This window comes from Microcaecilia unicolor, chromosome 1, assembly GCF_901765095.1.
Source record: "Microcaecilia unicolor chromosome 1, aMicUni1.1, whole genome shotgun sequence".
NCBI classification, from domain to species: domain Eukaryota; kingdom Metazoa; phylum Chordata; class Amphibia; order Gymnophiona; family Siphonopidae; genus Microcaecilia; species Microcaecilia unicolor.
Window position 1 is genome coordinate 136,695,767 of NC_044031.1, and position 17,451 is coordinate 136,713,217.

A 17,451-nucleotide genomic window follows, 5' to 3' on the forward strand; every position below is an offset into this window, starting at 1 on the left:
AAGGGAAGACTGTGGGGCCAACATGAGCAGTGTGTATTAGTTGTTGCTCGCTGCCGGTGAAAATCTGCTATTTAAAAGGTATTCAGGTTAGGTGGATGTTTAAAAGATCATATGGCATACAGGCAAGAGAGGGAGAGACCAAATCACTTGTGGGACAGGACGGAGTTCTGCCCACCCATCTTGGGCCCAGGCCCACCCATAATTGGGTGTCTGACTACGCCCCTGGTCAGAAGTTAACCGAGTACCACCGATATTCAGTATCAGTATCTGGAAGGCCATCTGTGATTGATTTATATGAGACTGATTTGTATACACTGCCTCCATTGTATGCAAATCTCTTTCATGTATATTCATTGTGAATATCCTGAAAACCCAACTGGCGAGGGGGATACTCCAGGACCAACTTGGGAAACACTGGGTTAAACAATGTACAAGATTTTCAAAATGAAACCACCAAGTGCACCCAAGCAAATCCATCCCATCTCCACCCCTTTCCCCTGCAAGAGTGGGGAGTGCAAATTCATCCCTTCCTTTCTGAGCACAATACCAAAACCCTTATCCACATTCTTATCACCTCTCGCTTAGACTACTGCAAGTTGTTTCTCACAGGTCTCCCACTAAGCCATCTCTCTCCCGTTCAATCTGTTCAAAATTCTGCTGCACGACTTATATTCCGCCAGTGTCGCTATGCTCATATTAGCCCTCTCCTCAAATCACTTTATTGGTTCCCTGTTTCTGCACATAGTTCAAACTCCTCTTACTGACTTACAAGTGCATTCACTCTGCAGCTCTTCAGTACCTCTCCACTCTCATCTCTCCCTACACTCCTTCCCGGGAACTCCGTTCACTGGGTAAATCTCTCTTATCCATACTCTTCTCCTCCACTGCCAACTCCAGACTCTGTTCCTTTTATATTGCTGCACCATAAGCCTGGAATAGACTTCCCAAGTCAGTACGTCAAGCTCCATCTTTGGCTGTCTTCAAATCTAGGCTAAAAGCCCACCTTTTTGAAGCTGCTTTTAACTCCTAACCCCAATTCACTTGTTCAGTACCCATGTTTGTTGTATCATTCCCACCTTAAGTAATTCCCTTGTCCCCTATTTGTTCTGTTTGCCTGTCCTGGTTAGATTGTAAGCTCTCTTGAGCAGGGACTGTCTCTTACATGTTAAAGTGTAAAGTGCTGTGTAAGTCTAGTAGAGCTATAGAAATGATAAATAGTAGTAGTAGGTAAAGTTTCATTTTCTCATGGGTAACTGCTTTGTAAACTGCCCCTAGTACCAACATAACATAGTAGAAAATGGCAAATAAAGCCAGACAGGCCCATACAATGTGCCCAGGCTTTCTGGTCTACACTGTTAAGGATATATCTAAGCTGCCAGCCCCTGTATATAAAAAACTAATATGAACTGAAGTAGTGAAAACCATGCTAAACACAGGCATATGTCAAATTCTTCTTCTGCTGAAACCCTTTGTAAAATGAGATCCTAAAAACTGTAGATCAGTGGTTCCCAAACCTGGTCCTGGAGGGACCCCAGCCAGTCAGATTTTCAGGATATCCACATTGAATATTCATGAGATAAACTTGCATGCAGTGGAGGCAGTGAAAGCAAATCTCAAATATTCATTGTGGATATCCTGAAAACCTGACTGACTGGCTGGGGTCCCTCCAAGACCAGTCTGGGAACTACTGCTGCATATAATGATATTTAGATACTGCTGTCTCATCAACAGATTAATTTGCTTTTTGTGAAAATTGCCCAGAAGTGACCTCTAGTTTGTATATATTTAATCCATTTGTATGTTGGTTTCTGGGCAAAACGCCATCTAAAGCAGTGAATAAAGTGGAAAAACAACAACATTATACAGATCACTGACTGCATCAACATTCCAAAACAACATTAAAAACATTACTCATTTCCAGCTACAGATATGCTGCCCCTCGACAAGCATTAAGTCTACATTAAGTCACCATAAACCTCAAAGACCCACCTGAATACCCCAATCAAAGCAAGAACCAAAGTGCACTCTGCTGGCTATCCAAATCCCCCCCCCCCCCCCTTTCTCCACTGTTACTGATAGGAAGGACAGAAGCACAGCAAGTTGAAAAATAACCTCAGTCCTAAATTAAAAGGCAGAAACCATAAATAAATAGTATAAATCCTCAATTTTACCACCCTGGAACAACAACTGATTTTAAGCTTCTTAAACACAAGAGGGAATTTTCTAAAGTGTTTTTGTATAAAATCTCTTTTTAATACAAACATTATGTAGCCACTATCGGGTGGGATTAGGGGTGTTCCAGACAAGGTGGTGAACAGAAAGAGAACTGGATCCAGAATCTTCAGTGGAGCAGCAATGGAACTCGTTGCCAGAGAATGTGGTAAAAGCAGTTAGCTTAGCCATTATTAAGATGGACTTGGGAAAATCCACTGCTTATTTCTAGGATAAGCAGCATAAAATGTATTGTACTATTTTGGGATCTTGCCAGGTACTTGTGACCTGGATTGGCCACTGCTAGAAACAGGATACTGGGCTTGATGGACCTTCGGTGTTTCCAAGTATGGCTGTAGAGATCAAGCGGTGGCCTCGCGAGACTTCCACAGAAGTCTTGCAAGGTCAAAGCTTGAACTCTCAGCAGCCGTTTTGAATTGGCGCCGGGAGAAAGAGAGGTCTACAGTGACGCTGGGCAGGAAAGAGGGGGCTCTTTCCTGCCCCAAAGAGACTGCTAGACCACCAGGGCACTACAGTAAGGTACAGGAGGGGAGGGAAGGGGTAGTGAATGGAGTCATGTGAGTGGAGGGGAGGGAGGCTGGAAAATTGGGGAGGGGATAACATGGGGGAGAGAGAGAGGGAATCTGGTTTTCTTTGGGGGGGGGGTGACGGGAGTGTGACAGGGAGCGGGGCATGTGTCCTCTTTTTCTTGGGGAAAATATAGTAACCCTAGTCACAAATGCTTGGCAGAATTCCAAATGGTAGCAAGATACCATGCTACCAAACCCAGGCCAAACAATGGCTTCCCACATGTCTTTCTCAATAGTAGACGATGGACTTTTAAACCCAGATATGTTAGCCGCTGTTACCATATCTGCTGGCAACGAGTTCCAGAGCTTAACTATTCAATGAACGAAAAAAAATATTTCCTCCTATTAGTTCCAAAACTATTACCATTTCATTGAGAGTGAAAAAAAAATCACTCTGCATCACTCAGGATTTTGTAGACCTCTATCATATCCCCCCTCATCTGTCTCTTTTCCAAGCCAAAGAGCCCTATCCTCGTTAGCCTTTCTTCGTATGAGAGGATGATTGTTCAATATGCTATGCATTATTCATTCTCACATTGTGCCCCATTTATAGTCTTGAGCTACGATTTGCCCATTTTAAAGTGAAGATATGTACGTTTGATGTATCAGCAAAGAACATGCCTCTGGAACTGATCATTGTTCTATTTGGTGACAGTACAGAATCACCTGCTAAAAAAAGCTCTCAGTTTAGCAAAATGTAGGCTCTCTTTGCAGATGTAGAAATGTTCACAGGTCCTTTCTGCAGCAGGATATGAAGTATTACAGAGCTTTAAGCAGTGGAATATTTGGCATAGTTGTAGCAGGCTTGAACTAATAATCACAGGATCATCTGAGTTCCCTGTCTGAATAACACTGGCAGTAGCCTTTTCTCTATGGCCTAGGTCCCCATATCTTTGTGGATTTTGTGACTGATACCCAAATATAATTCTCAATGACAAAACCAATGTTATTGTCTCAAAATATCAGTTTTATATCTGTGCTAATGCTGAATTATAGATTATTTTTTCATCTATGAAGAAACACTCTCAGGCCCACTTTATCAAGCCGTGCTAGCGGCTGTCAGTGCAATAATGCCAACAAAGCCCATTCACTTTGAATGGGCTCCGTCGGCATTTCCGTGCAGCTTGATAAAAGGGAGCCTCAATGAACAAATCAGGACCCTATAGTGAACAATCAACATGTCACAGACTTAGATTCTTGAACAGCTCAACTGCAAACAGGCACAAGCCATTTTTTGTCATCATTACCAAAGGATTTTACACTGTATGGAATTTTTCTCATGAAGTCCCAGGTTTAGCTTCACTATGTTGTGGTAGATGTTACTGGATGCAAACTGTTTTTCTTACCATTTGCCTGCTTGATCAAAAGATCAGGGGAAGCCAAGTAGTACTGGTCACACAGCATCTTTGAGCTCTCAAATGCATCTGCAATACATGTATATAAAGTATATTGTCTTATAATACAGCATTGAGAACACATTTTAGGGCCCCATATAATGCATGGGAAGCACATGACAAAAGGGATGTACCAAAGTACAGCACAGAACTAATTTACTGAGGGGACTGCAATGATATCTTCAAGAACAAATCTATAAGATGCACATTGATAACTTCCCCCAAAGTGCTACTGTTAACAGGAGTGGCCCAAGACAGTCTACTGCCTGAGGTGAGGGGGTGGTCTGCCACCCTGGCTCCGCTCTGTTCCCCCCCCCCCCAAATCCCCCCTTCCTTCTTTTCTGGCTTTCCAAAAGTCAGGGTGGCAGCAGTTCCTATATGCTGCTCTGCCGCTGCCCCCTTCTCTCAACTGCAGCCCGCCCTGCCTTCGAGGAAACAGGAAGTACATCAGAGAGGCGGGCCGTAAGACAGAAGGGCTGCCACCCTGACTCTTAGAAAACAAGAAAAGAAGGTAAATTCGGGGAAGGGCGGGCGATAGGTGATGCCAGATTGCGTCGGGCATTGTGGTGGATGCCACTCCAAAAGAGTGCCGCCTAAGACCCCTGCCTCAGGTGGCCTAATGGTAGGGCCGCCACAAACTGTTAAGACTAGGTCTTATTGAATAAAATGGGACCTGTGCTAAAGTAGCACAAGTAAGAAGTAAAATAATCTGTCTTAATGGTAACCCATATTGATAACTAACCCACATTGATAATTCCTCCCCCCCCCACCCCCTTTGTGATCTCTAATTCTAAAGTATCAGTGACTACTGAATTTGCAAAACATTAATTCACTTTATAACTACAATATCTCCACCTAGCTTTTCAAGTGAGCTGTATGGCTGGTAAAAAGTACTGCTAACAGTTAAGAAAATGTCCTGTGCTTGCAGTGGTTATTTCTTTTGTTCCAGGATATCTGGATGAAGGAATTTTTCAAAGCTTAATAATAAGGACTAGCCAATTCTCAGCATCCATGGGCCACATGGGAAACTCTGAGAATTTCATTTTAAAAATCCATGATATGTCAGTGCTGTCGGGAACCTTTATCCAGTATAATTTGCAAATGCAAAATGTGTGAAGTAAAGCAGGTATGTGGATTTCAAAATTAAATCCCCACACTTAATTTTCCATTTACCTTGCCCCAACCTAAGTTGCCTCTTTTTGCCACACTTGGGGGTGGCGGAGGGTGGGATTTTTAAAGGCATTTTTTTGGAGATGAAGCACCTGTTTACTCCAAAAATCCTCTTTTGAGAATTGGCCCGTTAATTCCTCAGAATGAGAAAACTTGAAGTTTTTATAATACAGAAGTTACTGTGTATTAGGAGTCTAGAAAAAGACCATAAAATTTGAAAGATTCATACCGTTTACCACTTCTGTCACATCGCAGTGAGGATCAATGCTTCCTATATGCTTTGGGTGAGCTGGATTCATACTACCATCAAAAAGAAGAGCTGTTTCAAGAAAACAAAACAATTAGCCTATACCTCACAGCTTTATATATTTAAATACACAAATCCAGCATCTTGCAACCATATCAGTTCAACTCATTGATAACCATGAAGACCTAGAGAGCTACTGAGAATTATGAGAGAAAATAGTTTTACCACAACTCAATAGTATGCTTCAGGCAATTAATACCTGATGATCAGGGTTCAAAATTAAAATGTACTTGTAAAGAATAGAAGTCCTTTCACTCTGCTGTATAGTGTACTTGAGACTATATCCGGAGCAGAAATTCAAGGAAAAGGAGGAACACCACAGTGAATTCAGAGTCCAGCATCTCTGATTTCTGATATTCCATCCTGTGCTGAAAGAGGGCACAGTGGCAAACAAGATTCAAAGTGAAATACTTCTAGCATTCCAATTTGAAAAATGGCTGCAAAAATGATTTTTCAATACTAAAAATTGTATCTCAATCAACAGTTTACAACATTGCTTCAATGATATTTTCATGTCTAATATCTCAAATACATGAGAAACCCAATAGTAACAAAAGTAAAAAAAAATACATCATGGGGGGAGAGGGAAGAAATGACCAAGCTCAGCAACCCACAGAAGAAACATGTCCAAAATAAAATGTAAATCATTAAGAACAGGTCAAAGTAATTAACATGAATACACTAACATCCCCAGATTCTATAAACGGGATAAAAATTGCGCACACAAATCAGTGCGTGCAGCTGATCTGTGTGAGCAAACTAATTGCTTAACAAGCCAATCAGCGCTGATCATTGGCCACTAATAAGCAATTATCGGCATTAATTGGAATTTACACAAACAACTTTCTAAGTGTATTCTGTAAAGTGGTGTGAGTAAATTCTAATATAAGGATCACAAAAGGGGGTGTGTAAATGGGAGTGACATGGGTGGATCCGCACATTGTTATGGAATGCACCAGATCCGCATCTAAATTAGGAATGGGCATTTACACCAGGTTTTCGTTGGAGTAAATGGCCGCACCTAAACTTTACTCGCAGGGACAGGTGCTCCACGTATTCTAAAAATCGAGCCTAAGTTTAGGCGAGGATTATAGAATAGCGCTAAGCACAGTTTTGTTCGGTACTGATTTTTTTTAGGTGCCATTTATAGAATCTGGTCCACAGTGGACGAGCAGCGTAATGTCTGGAGCACTGGGCTGACAACCCGAGGAGCCTGGCTGAAATCCTGCTGCTGCTGCTTGTGATCTTGGGCAAGTCATTTAACCCTTCATTACCTCAGGTACAAACTTCTGAGGCAATTCTATAAATTGGCGCCTAGAGGTAGGTGCCACATGCACGCATAAAAGGTGCCATTGATGTGCACTAGGTGCTACTGTTCAGGTAGTTTCAAAGTACCATAGCGCCTAACTGCAAGGGGGCTTACATGTGAAACATGGGTGGGCCATGGGTGTGTCTCCCAGTTATACACATACCCCCAAATTCTATATATCGCACCTTAATTTCCACGTGGAAATCAAAGTGTATTCTACAACAATGCGCATAACTTAATTGGTTAACTAACTAATCAGTGCTGTTAATTGGATTAGCAAGCAATTATCAGCACTAATTGGCATTAAGATTTACGTGCACAACTTGCTAAGGGCCCTGTTTACTAAGCTGTGCTTGTGTTTTTAACGCTCGCTAATGCTAGAGACACCCATATGGGTATCTCTAGCGTTAGTGCGCAATAAAATCGCTAGTGCACCTTAGTAATCAGGGCCCTAAGTGTACTCTGTAGCATGATGCACATAAATTCCAAGTCACATAGTTAAAAAGGGGGCATGGTTATGGGAGAGTCATAGGTTAAGTGCACGGAATTGGGGCACCTAGACTGAGGCGCCAATTTATAGAACTGTCTCATAAGATCACTGGAGACAAGGAAATACCTTGTGTATCTGAATGTGTGTCACCTTGAGCTACTACTGAAAAAAGTGCGAGCTAAATCCAAATAAATTGATAATAGTTACCAGAGAAACTACTTAACCAGATTGTCAAGATTTTCCATTAATAAAAAGAGCACTGATCTAGATCTGTAAAAATATACAACCTCCCTAAAAAATTAAAATGAATAAAAGTCACTTAAAATACTGGTAAGGCTATGGAGTGGAATAGAGAGGATTAGTAGCTTAATGGTTAGTACAGTGGGCTTTGTTCCTGGTGACCTGGGTTCAAGTCCAACTGCAGCTCTTTGTGACCTTGGGCAAGTCACTTAACCCTTCATTGCTCTAGGTAGAAAAAAAATACTTATCTTTCACACACGAATTCTGTAAAACTTTGGATGAAACTGCTGCCAAAGCTACCCTTGAGCCGTTGTGGACACTGAGGAAACTCTCCAAGAAATCCAGCCCCTTCTATTGCACAACTTTTGCCAAAGTCACAAACAACTACAGAACAATACATACATTCTTGCCAGGATCTAAAGGTATCATGGGGCCCAGATATAGCACTGATGAACAGCATCCAACCCTTGTACAAACAGCGAGGAAGCTGCCACTGGAAGCGACACCAGGTGAGCAAGAAAAAAGTGTCTATCAGGTCTTTTCTCCCACAATCCTACCTGAATCCACTGAAGGATTCACTTAATCTTTCCTTTTTCTCACTCATATCAAAAGTAAATAGAATTTCATCAACTACAAGCCTGATAAAACAAATCCTTCTTTGGTTGCCACCATATTCAAATCTCAATATTATATATTTGTAATTTTGTAAATATTAAAATTTTGCATTTTAAACGAGAAATGAAATCTGGCTTACTGTGCTGGTTAATTAGCATCCTTATGGAGATGCGGCTCATGTAAAACCGGTCCAAAAAGTACTGGACATTTTGATTGGTGACTGGATCCACACCAAACGCTTCTTTGTATTCTGTGACTCCTTGCGCCATTGTGGGAACCACATTGTTGTGTCTGTTTCGGATGGTGATGAGTGCCTCTGTAAAGCTGATCACCAAAACACCATAACTTCAAAATATGTCTTATTAAAATGTACATTTTTGAGGGGCCCTTTTACAAAGACGCGCTGCCAAATGGCCTGTGAAAGTGTAGACGCGTGTTTTGGGAGCGCACAGAATCATTTTTCAGCGCACCTGTAAAAAGTGCTTTTTTAAAATTTTTGCCAAAAATGGACGTGCAGCAAAATGAAAATTGCCGCACATCCATTTTAGGTCTGAGACCTTACTGCCAGCCGTTGACCTAGCAGTAAGGTCTCACGCGGTAACCAGGTGGTAATGGTCTACATGCATAAAATGTTGATTACCACCCGCGCCAGAAAATTAAAATATTTTCCAGCGCGCCTAACGGACGCGCGTCAAAAGTGAAATTACTGCAAGGACCAAGCGGTAGCTGGATGGTAACTCCAAATGGACGTGCTTTGGGTGCATATAGGTGCTATGTGGTTTAGTAAAAGGGCCCCTGAATTTGTCACCAGTACCATGAAGAGAGAGAGAACATTATTGTCTAACAAGCTCTGTTCTAAGCAGGGAGTGCTTGAGTTTCAGGTCTGGGTTTTGGGTAGAGCTCTCATCAGATGTGAGTCACCTTCATAACGAAATTCCTGACCTACTTCTCTAGCACATAAAACTATCCTAACAGATCGAATGGTTATAAAACATTAAACTGGGACTCATTTTCAAAGCACTTAGGGGTCATTTTACTTTGTTGTGCTGAAAAATGGTCTGCGGTAGTGTAGGCACAGGTTTTGGGTGCGCGCTGATCCATTTTTCAGTGCAACTGAAAAAATACCTTTTTTAATTTTTTCCCCAAAAATGGTCGAGCGGCAAAATAAAAATTGCCAGATGCCCATTTTGGGTCTGAGACCTTACCGCCAGCCATTGACTTAGCAGTGTCAAGTTGGAGTTACCGCAGAATTTTCGCTGCACGCCAAAAAATAAAATATATTTTCTGGTGCACATAGCGGGCATGTGTAAAAAATGAAATTACCACACAGGCCGCATGGTAGCCGGACGGTAACTCCAAATTGGCACGCACTGGGCACACGTAGGCACCTACGCAGCTTAGTAAAAGGGCCCCTTAGATATACAAAGTTCCATTGGTAACTAAGGGGCTCATTTTCAAATGAGAAAAATGTCCAAAAAGTGGCATAAATCTGCATTTGGAAGTTTTTCCTCTTGAAGAGGCTACCGAGTTAACTTTTGGGGCTGTGAGTAGTAGGAGGTGTCAGGTTCTCAGGTTCAGAGCCCGCGGGGCCAGGCTCTGGAGCAAACGTGAGCCCTTGGGCTGCTGCCGAGGAGCGACAGCAGCAGGCAAAACCCACCAACCAACACTGGGCAAGCACACCGGCAGGGACTGCAGGCACTGCCCAGCGAACCGGAACACATGGACTGGAATCCCCCGAACTGGAGGACACAGGACTGGAACACACACCGGACCAGAACACACTGGACTGGAGCGCACCAGACTGGAACACACCGGACCAGAACACACTGGACTGGAGCACACTGGACTGGTCCGTACAGCTTCACCTGCACTTAACTACTAAGCCCCCCCAGGAGTTGAGCTCCTGGGTTCGAGTAACCGGCAGGACTTACTGGATACCGGATGACACAGGGACCAGGACTGGAAACAGAAGTGCTCCTAAACCTAAACTGATCTATGTGCTCCCAAGCCCTAAACCAGCAGGAGTGTTCCTAACAGTAAACTGACAAAAAGGACTTCCTAAGCCCTATACTAAACATGAGCTCCTAAGTCCTGCTCAAGAAAGGGACTTCCTAAGCCCTAAACTAACAGAGCAGGGAACGAAACACAAAGCCAACACAGGTGCTACTAAGCACCAAGCTACAAGCAGAGCTCTACACTAACAAGTTAAACACAAAACTAACAAGCTACCTAAGCACTGCTCTAGCAAACTAGATACAAAACTAACGAGGTGCTTCCTAAGCCCTACTCTGGCAAGCAACCAGAAGAGCTCCTAGCTCTAAAAGGGAAGACAGGGGAGCCACAAGGAAAAAGCAGGGAAGATAACACATAAGCCAACAGTGATTCTAAATCACCAAACACCAACAGCAAAGACTGCAATGCTCCCAATAGCACAAACACCAGGAGAACTTCTAACAGCAAAATCTGTAGAGTTCCTAACAACACCAAACCCTGAAGTACTTCTAACAGTAACAGAGCTTCCAAAGCCCTACACACAGCAATGCTTCCAAAACCAAGAGGGAAAAGCAGGAAAGCTAAACACACAAACACCAGTGCACACTGCACTAACACTAACCTGGACCTTAGCAAAAGCAAGCAGGGAAACTAGACACAAAGTCAGAAGTGCACACTGCACCACCCTACCTAAAGCAAACACCACTGTTGCAAAGGCCCTGAAGGAAACAACACCACTTCCTTATCAAGGCCCTCCTTGATGATGTCACACTCCCTAGACCTAGGCAAAAGCACACTGACCCAGAGAGGCCCAACCCACACCAATGCAAAACCGTGAAGCACTTGAAGCCAGTACACCCAAAGAGAGGTAGAGCTAACTCAGTCCACCCACACAGCTGTAGTAAAGTGAAACAATTAGCCCCATGCTGCTGGAAGCTGCCAGCACAGAGAGACAGAGCCAGCAGCTCAGAAAGGACAGACAAAAGAAACAGAAGCCAGCTAAGCTGACCACCAGGAAAAAGGTAAGTTTGAGAGGGGTTCTGACCCCAATCATAACAGGAGGAAGTGGGGGTGGGGGGAGAAACTGACTCAAAATTTTCATTCTGCTTCCTTGAATTTCCCCTTCAGTTGAATTTGACTTGTACTCAGGTTACAGCCATGATTCATCCTTTGCAGCTATTCAGGCCTTTTCCAATTTCCAACCCTCCTCAGCACTGCCCAAACTACACCCCACTTATAGAATAGCGCTCAGCGCTCATTATTTTTCAAATATGGGCGCCATTTACTGATATAATGCGTAGTATACCAGTTTATTTTTCTAAGACATGCTGCCAGCACAGAGAGACAGAGCCAGCAGCTCAGAAAGGACAGACAAAAGAAACAGAAGCCAGCTAAGCTGACCACCAGGAAAAAGGTAAGTTTGAGAGGGGTTCTGACCCCAATCATAACAGGAGGAAGTGGGGGTGGGGGGAGAAACTGACTCAAAATTTTCATTCTGCTTCCTTGAATTTCCCCTTCAGTTGAATTTGATTCATCCTTTGCAGCTATTCAGGGCTTTTCCAATTTCTAATCCTCCTCAGCTCTGCCCAAACTACACCCCACTTATAGAATAGCGCTCAGCGCTCATTATTTTTCAAATATGGGCGCCATTTACTGATATAATGCGTAGTATACCAGTTTATTTTTCTAAGACATGCTAATTGCAAAATTAACGCATTTGTTTTTAAGAGCTTTTCTTTTTTAGGTTCTTGCAGGCATTATTACTGCACACTTGTGAAAAATCTAAAAAGAAAAAGCCTCAAAAACAAATGCGATAATTTTTCAATTAGGGCGACTTTCTAAAAATTACACCTGTATAGTGTGCCCACTCATATCACGTCCAGGGGGTGTGCGCTGTTTTAAAAAAAATGTGTATAATGCTAGCATTCTATGCATGAAAATACTGCACATCTGCTAGTGAACAGGCATAAATATTAGCATATAAAGTATGCATGTACTTGTGTATTTTACAAAATACTTGCGTCAAATCATGACTCTACCCACCCTCCATCCAAACTTCTCCTTTGAACATTCATCCCGCACCTCAAATATTGTGTTCAATTCTGGTCGCCTTATCACAAAAAAGATATAATGGAATTAGAAAAGCTACTGAGAAGGGCGACAAAAATGATAAAGGTTTTGGGATGACTTCCCTATAAGGAAAAGCTACAGCAGTTAGGGCTCTTCAGCTTGGAGAAAAGACGGTTGAGGGTAGATATGATAGAGGTCTATAAAATAGTGAGTGGAGTGGACGGGTAGAGGTGAATCTTTTGTTTACGCTTTCCAAAACTACTAGGACTAGAGGGCACACAATAAAGCTAAAAAGTAGTAAATTTAAAACGAATCAGAGAAAATATTTCTTTGCTCAACACGTAATTAAAGTCTGGAATTCGTTGCCAGCGAGTATAGTAAAAGTGGTTAGCTTAGCGGGGTTTTAACAAGGTTTGGATGGCTTCCTAAAAGAAAGGTCCATAGACCACTATTAAAATGGACTTGGGGAAAATCCACTGTTTATTTCTAGAATAAGCAGAATAAAATGTATTATACTGTTTTGGGATCTTGCCAGTTATCTGTGATCTGAATTGGCCACTGTTGAAAACAGGATTTTGGGCTTGACGGACCTTTGGTCTGTCCCAGTATGACAATACTTATGCACTTAAGAATGTGACTAAGGGGTCCTTTTACCAAGCTGAGCTACAAAGTGGCTGGCACTGGTGTCAGCGAGTGGGTTTTCCGTTCAATGCGACCATTTTTAACACGGCAGTAAAATGGCCACCATGCTACTTTTTTTTGGAATGGCCACGTGCTAATTTTCCCATTACCACTGTGTGGCCATTACCATAGGAGCCCTTACTGCCACCTATTTAGGTGCATGGTAATGTGTCTGCACTACTCGATTAGTGCAGGCACGCCTACTCTCTGCCCATGGGCATGCCTCCCGCACTGGAAAATAAAAAATATTTTCAAGTGTGGGATTAGGGCGCGCCGAACAGGAAACTACCGCAGGACACCTCAGCACATCCCACAGTAGTGCCCTTCTAACACACAGTAGGTCCACGTTAGGCCTACCGCCCATTAGCAAAAGGGCCCCCTAATTGCATTGCATGTACTTTTACATGTGAGGTAATCTTATACAAAGCCTTTACCTGTGTACACTGGCATACCCATATGAAAAATTCTTTATAAAATTACTCCCTAAAACGCCAGTAAGAAAGCATGCTGAAGTTGGTCTGCTTTATCACATTGGGACCTAGATTATACACTTAATAGATGAACATAGCAGATGTACTCTTTGACTTCACTCTATTAAGTTGGAAGCTTTAGCTTTTCTCCTGTGAATGAAACTACCCTCTCTACCAACTGAAGAGGTATTTATTTCTGGGGAAAACTGCATTTCCTATGTCCCTAACACAACAAGCAGAAACCAGGTTTCATGAAACAAACTGTTCTCCTGCACAAAGCTCTGCCCCTGAGCCAACTCAGTCACAATCTCCACGTTGTTTTCCTTCAATTTTATCTTTGAACTGCTGAGAAAAGGTGTGAGCCAAATCCAGAGTCCCATCTTGCAGTTTTTCTTCCTCCTCTGAGTAGCAAAGGATCATATACCGGATTGCCTAACAGTACAAGTCTTTTTGTTTTCTCTGTGACTACAAAAAGGATTGGCAGGGCGCCATGTTATGACCTGAAATGACTGCAGCAGTGAATTTTAAGAAAAACACATTTCCAAACAGCTCATTCTGTTCTGCAGTTATGACAAATATTGTTGAGCAGAGCCTTCAAAAACATGGCAAGAAAGGTCATAGTAAGGTAAGCAAGAGAATAGTCCATGAAATGAGAAAGTTGAAAACAAATCATAAGAAGTTATTCTTTTCACATAGCACGACTTACATAGTGGGGTTCAAAAAAGGTTTGAAGTCCATACAAAATTCATAGGTAGACTTGGTAAATAGATCTACTTTTTTGGATCTACAGGTACTTGCAAACCGGACTGGCCACTGTCAGAGACAGGAGGGTGGGTCTGACTCAGAATGGCTTTTCTTATGTTCTTGAAAATAACACGCTCATCAGAACTTTCTAAAAGCCGCTGAAAATAAGCCTGTTTTAACAGTTCTCTTAAGAGATTTGTAGCCAAATGCACTTTAATGGAAAGCGTATTCCACATTTTCATAGTGGCACAGATACATGTCCTGTTCCTAGCACCATTTTCGTCTGAAGGTAATCCAAGATGGGTTTCACCAGGAGATCTTAATAACCAAACAGGAACACACTTCACTAACGTCTCCTTTATGATAAAGGGGACGGATATTTTCAGGGCTCTAAAAACTTCAACTTACATTTGAACTGGACTCTGAACTATATTGGTAATACCTTTCTATTGAACTAACTTTGCACATTTGTGATTAGGAACATAAGCGCTGCCATACTGGGACAGACTGAAGATCAATCAAGCCCAGCATCCTATTTCCAATAGTGGCCAATCCAGGTTACAAGTACCTGGCAAGATCCCACAACAGTACAATACATTTTATGCTGATTATCCTAGAAATAAGCATTGGATTTTCCCCAAGTGCATCTTAACAATGGTCTATGGACTTTTCCTTTTGGAAGCTATCCAAACCTTTTTTTAAACCCTGCTAAACTAACTGCTTTTACTACATTTTCTGGCAATGAATTCCAGAATTTAATTACATGTTGCGTGAAGAAATATTTTCTCCAATTTGTTTTAAATTTACTACTTTGTAGCTTCATTGTGTGCCCCCTAGTCCTAATATTTTTGGAAAGAGTAAACAAGCAATTCACATCTACCTGTTCCACTCCACTCATTTTATAGCTCTCTATTATATCTCCCCTCATCTGTCTTTTCTCCAAGCTGAAGAGCCCTAGCCGCTCTAGCCTTTCCTCATAGGGAAGTCATCCTATCCCCTTTATCATTTTCATCGCCTTTCTCTGTACGCTTCCTTCATTAGGTCAGTTCAGACCTGCGCTGAAAACATGTACTAAATTGATGAAAGGAATGCAATTCTCTAAAGCTCTACATGCGTGCATGGGGTTACAACAGTACAAAAATATCACAGCTTGTTTACTGAATTTGATTTCTACATTTGCGAACACACAACCCAATCTTGTGCTGCTCTCAGACAGCTGTTGTGCCCCAGAAAAACTATGATCGTAAAAATAATAAATTAAAGAAAGATACTTACTCAGATAGAGTTATTTGGTCTTCTGGATTTTTGTCTTGGAACTCCAATATATCCATTAAACTCTGAATATACCTACAAGACCATCACAACAAACACATTTATATACCTTTAAAGACAAACTGCTTCTGTAGCTTCATGTTAGTAATACACATGACAATAGACAAAAACTGTGCCTAACAATGAAGGCAGAAACTGTGGAGGTGACAACTGGTTTGCAGCCAAGTTAAGATACTAAATTAGAGGCAATAGATTTTTCAGCACAGTTCTCTACTTGCTATTAACTTATATGGATGTTTATCATATAAAATAAATCCTGTGTATAAATCTTGCCACTGTTCTGATCTTTATCTGCAGTCATTTACTATGTTACTATTTTTGTTTCTTCCAATCAGCAAACAGAGTTAGAAAAAAATATGTAAGGATCAGCACAAGGATAATTAAAAAAAAAAAAAGAGTTGTCACTTCTACACCACAAATTGAATTCAAACTGGCTAATATTCCGATAGTGGAGGACGTTTTTTGTCCGCCGCCAGCACTAAAACCATTCGAGCCTCAGAATTCCTCAGCAGCAAAAAAAATTCTTCAGTCTCTTTGGAAGCTGAGGAGAATCAGAACATTTTTCTTGCTTGACATCTTTAGACTGCTAGTTCGATTACTGCAATTCCATCTATGCTGGATGTAAGGAGGGTGTCCTAAAATGGCTGCAAAGGGCCCAAAATACAGCAGCTAGGCTTGTCCTCAAGGTATCGAGTTTTGATAGAGCCACTCCATCATTATGAAAGCTACACTGGCTGCCCATTAAAGCAAGGAGTATATTTAAATTACATTTTTGTCTCTCAAATATTATATGGCATGACACCAGATTACATGTAGCCCTTATTAACTATTCCCCTACACAATATAACCTCTGGTTCTGGGAACTACCTTAGACTTCACCTTCCAGATTGCAAGGCAGTGCACTATAAGTTGGTTCACTCTGCAGACTTTAGATACCAGGTTGCTAAGTGGTGGAGTTCACCTCCAATGGCAATCAAGGGTCAGCCTGAGTACTTGGTATTTTGCAAACGACTGAAAATCTGGACGTGCCAGGCACCAGGTCTAAATACTGATTTCTACTGATGTCCTGTTTCCCTCTGCAATCAGGCCTATAGTTTGGCCCCTCCCTAGTCCCACCCAAAATGATAGGTAAATAACCTCACAACCAAAAGAGAATTTGAGATAAATTTTTGAAAAGGCCTACATACAAATATATTCTTTATCTTTTAAGTGTATTTTTTTACAATATTTTATATTGATAAAAAAATACAATTTAAAAAACCCTTAAAAAATAAAGAATATATTTGTGTGTCAGACTTTGCAAATTTTAGACATCCATATCCTGGCTTTTTAAAATCGGGATTTGGATGTCCATGCAATATGGACATCTAAATCCTGGTTTTCAGACATCCAAAACAGGAATAGAGTTCTAAAATAACTCCTTAGTCAACTATACCTGTATATCAAACTAGTGTCAAACTAGCCATAACATACCAGCTCTGTACCAGCTGAACTGAAGGGGTACACAGCAGCGGATCAGGAAGAATAGCAATTTCGCTCATGATGTTGGCTAGCCTCACTGGAAGTTCATGTCGCAGAAAGGCAAAAGATGTTTTTTCACAAGCATTACCTGTACCTGTATAAAGAAAGAATATATTAAAAATTGTTTCAATTAATCACATTTTCTTTTAAAACAAACAAGACCACCATGTGGATTAAGCTGCCTAATTCTGCCTATCCTGTTTTTGAAATTATGGGTTCTGCAAATCATGACTCTTCTATGCTATATACACACAGAATAAAATGTTTGAAAACTATGTCCTTAAATAAATAATATATATATATTTTACAGGCATT

General features: G+C 41.6%; 1 protein-coding gene across 1 annotated transcript in view; it reads right to left on the reverse strand.

Annotated features, from left to right (window-relative positions):
- The window catches only part of PDK4 (pyruvate dehydrogenase kinase 4), a 47,645-nt gene that overhangs the window by 21,146 nt on the left and 9,048 nt on the right, over positions 1–17,451 (reverse strand). The window contains exons 2-6 of the mRNA XM_030200738.1: positions 17,089–17,230; positions 15,559–15,630; positions 8,466–8,650; positions 5,595–5,684; positions 4,148–4,225 (exon numbers count right to left, since the gene is read on the reverse strand). Coding sequence (XP_030056598.1) covers positions 4,148–4,225; positions 5,595–5,684; positions 8,466–8,650; positions 15,559–15,630; positions 17,089–17,230 — 567 coding nt within the window. The remainder of the gene's footprint in view (positions 1–4,147; positions 4,226–5,594; positions 5,685–8,465; positions 8,651–15,558; positions 15,631–17,088; positions 17,231–17,451) is intronic.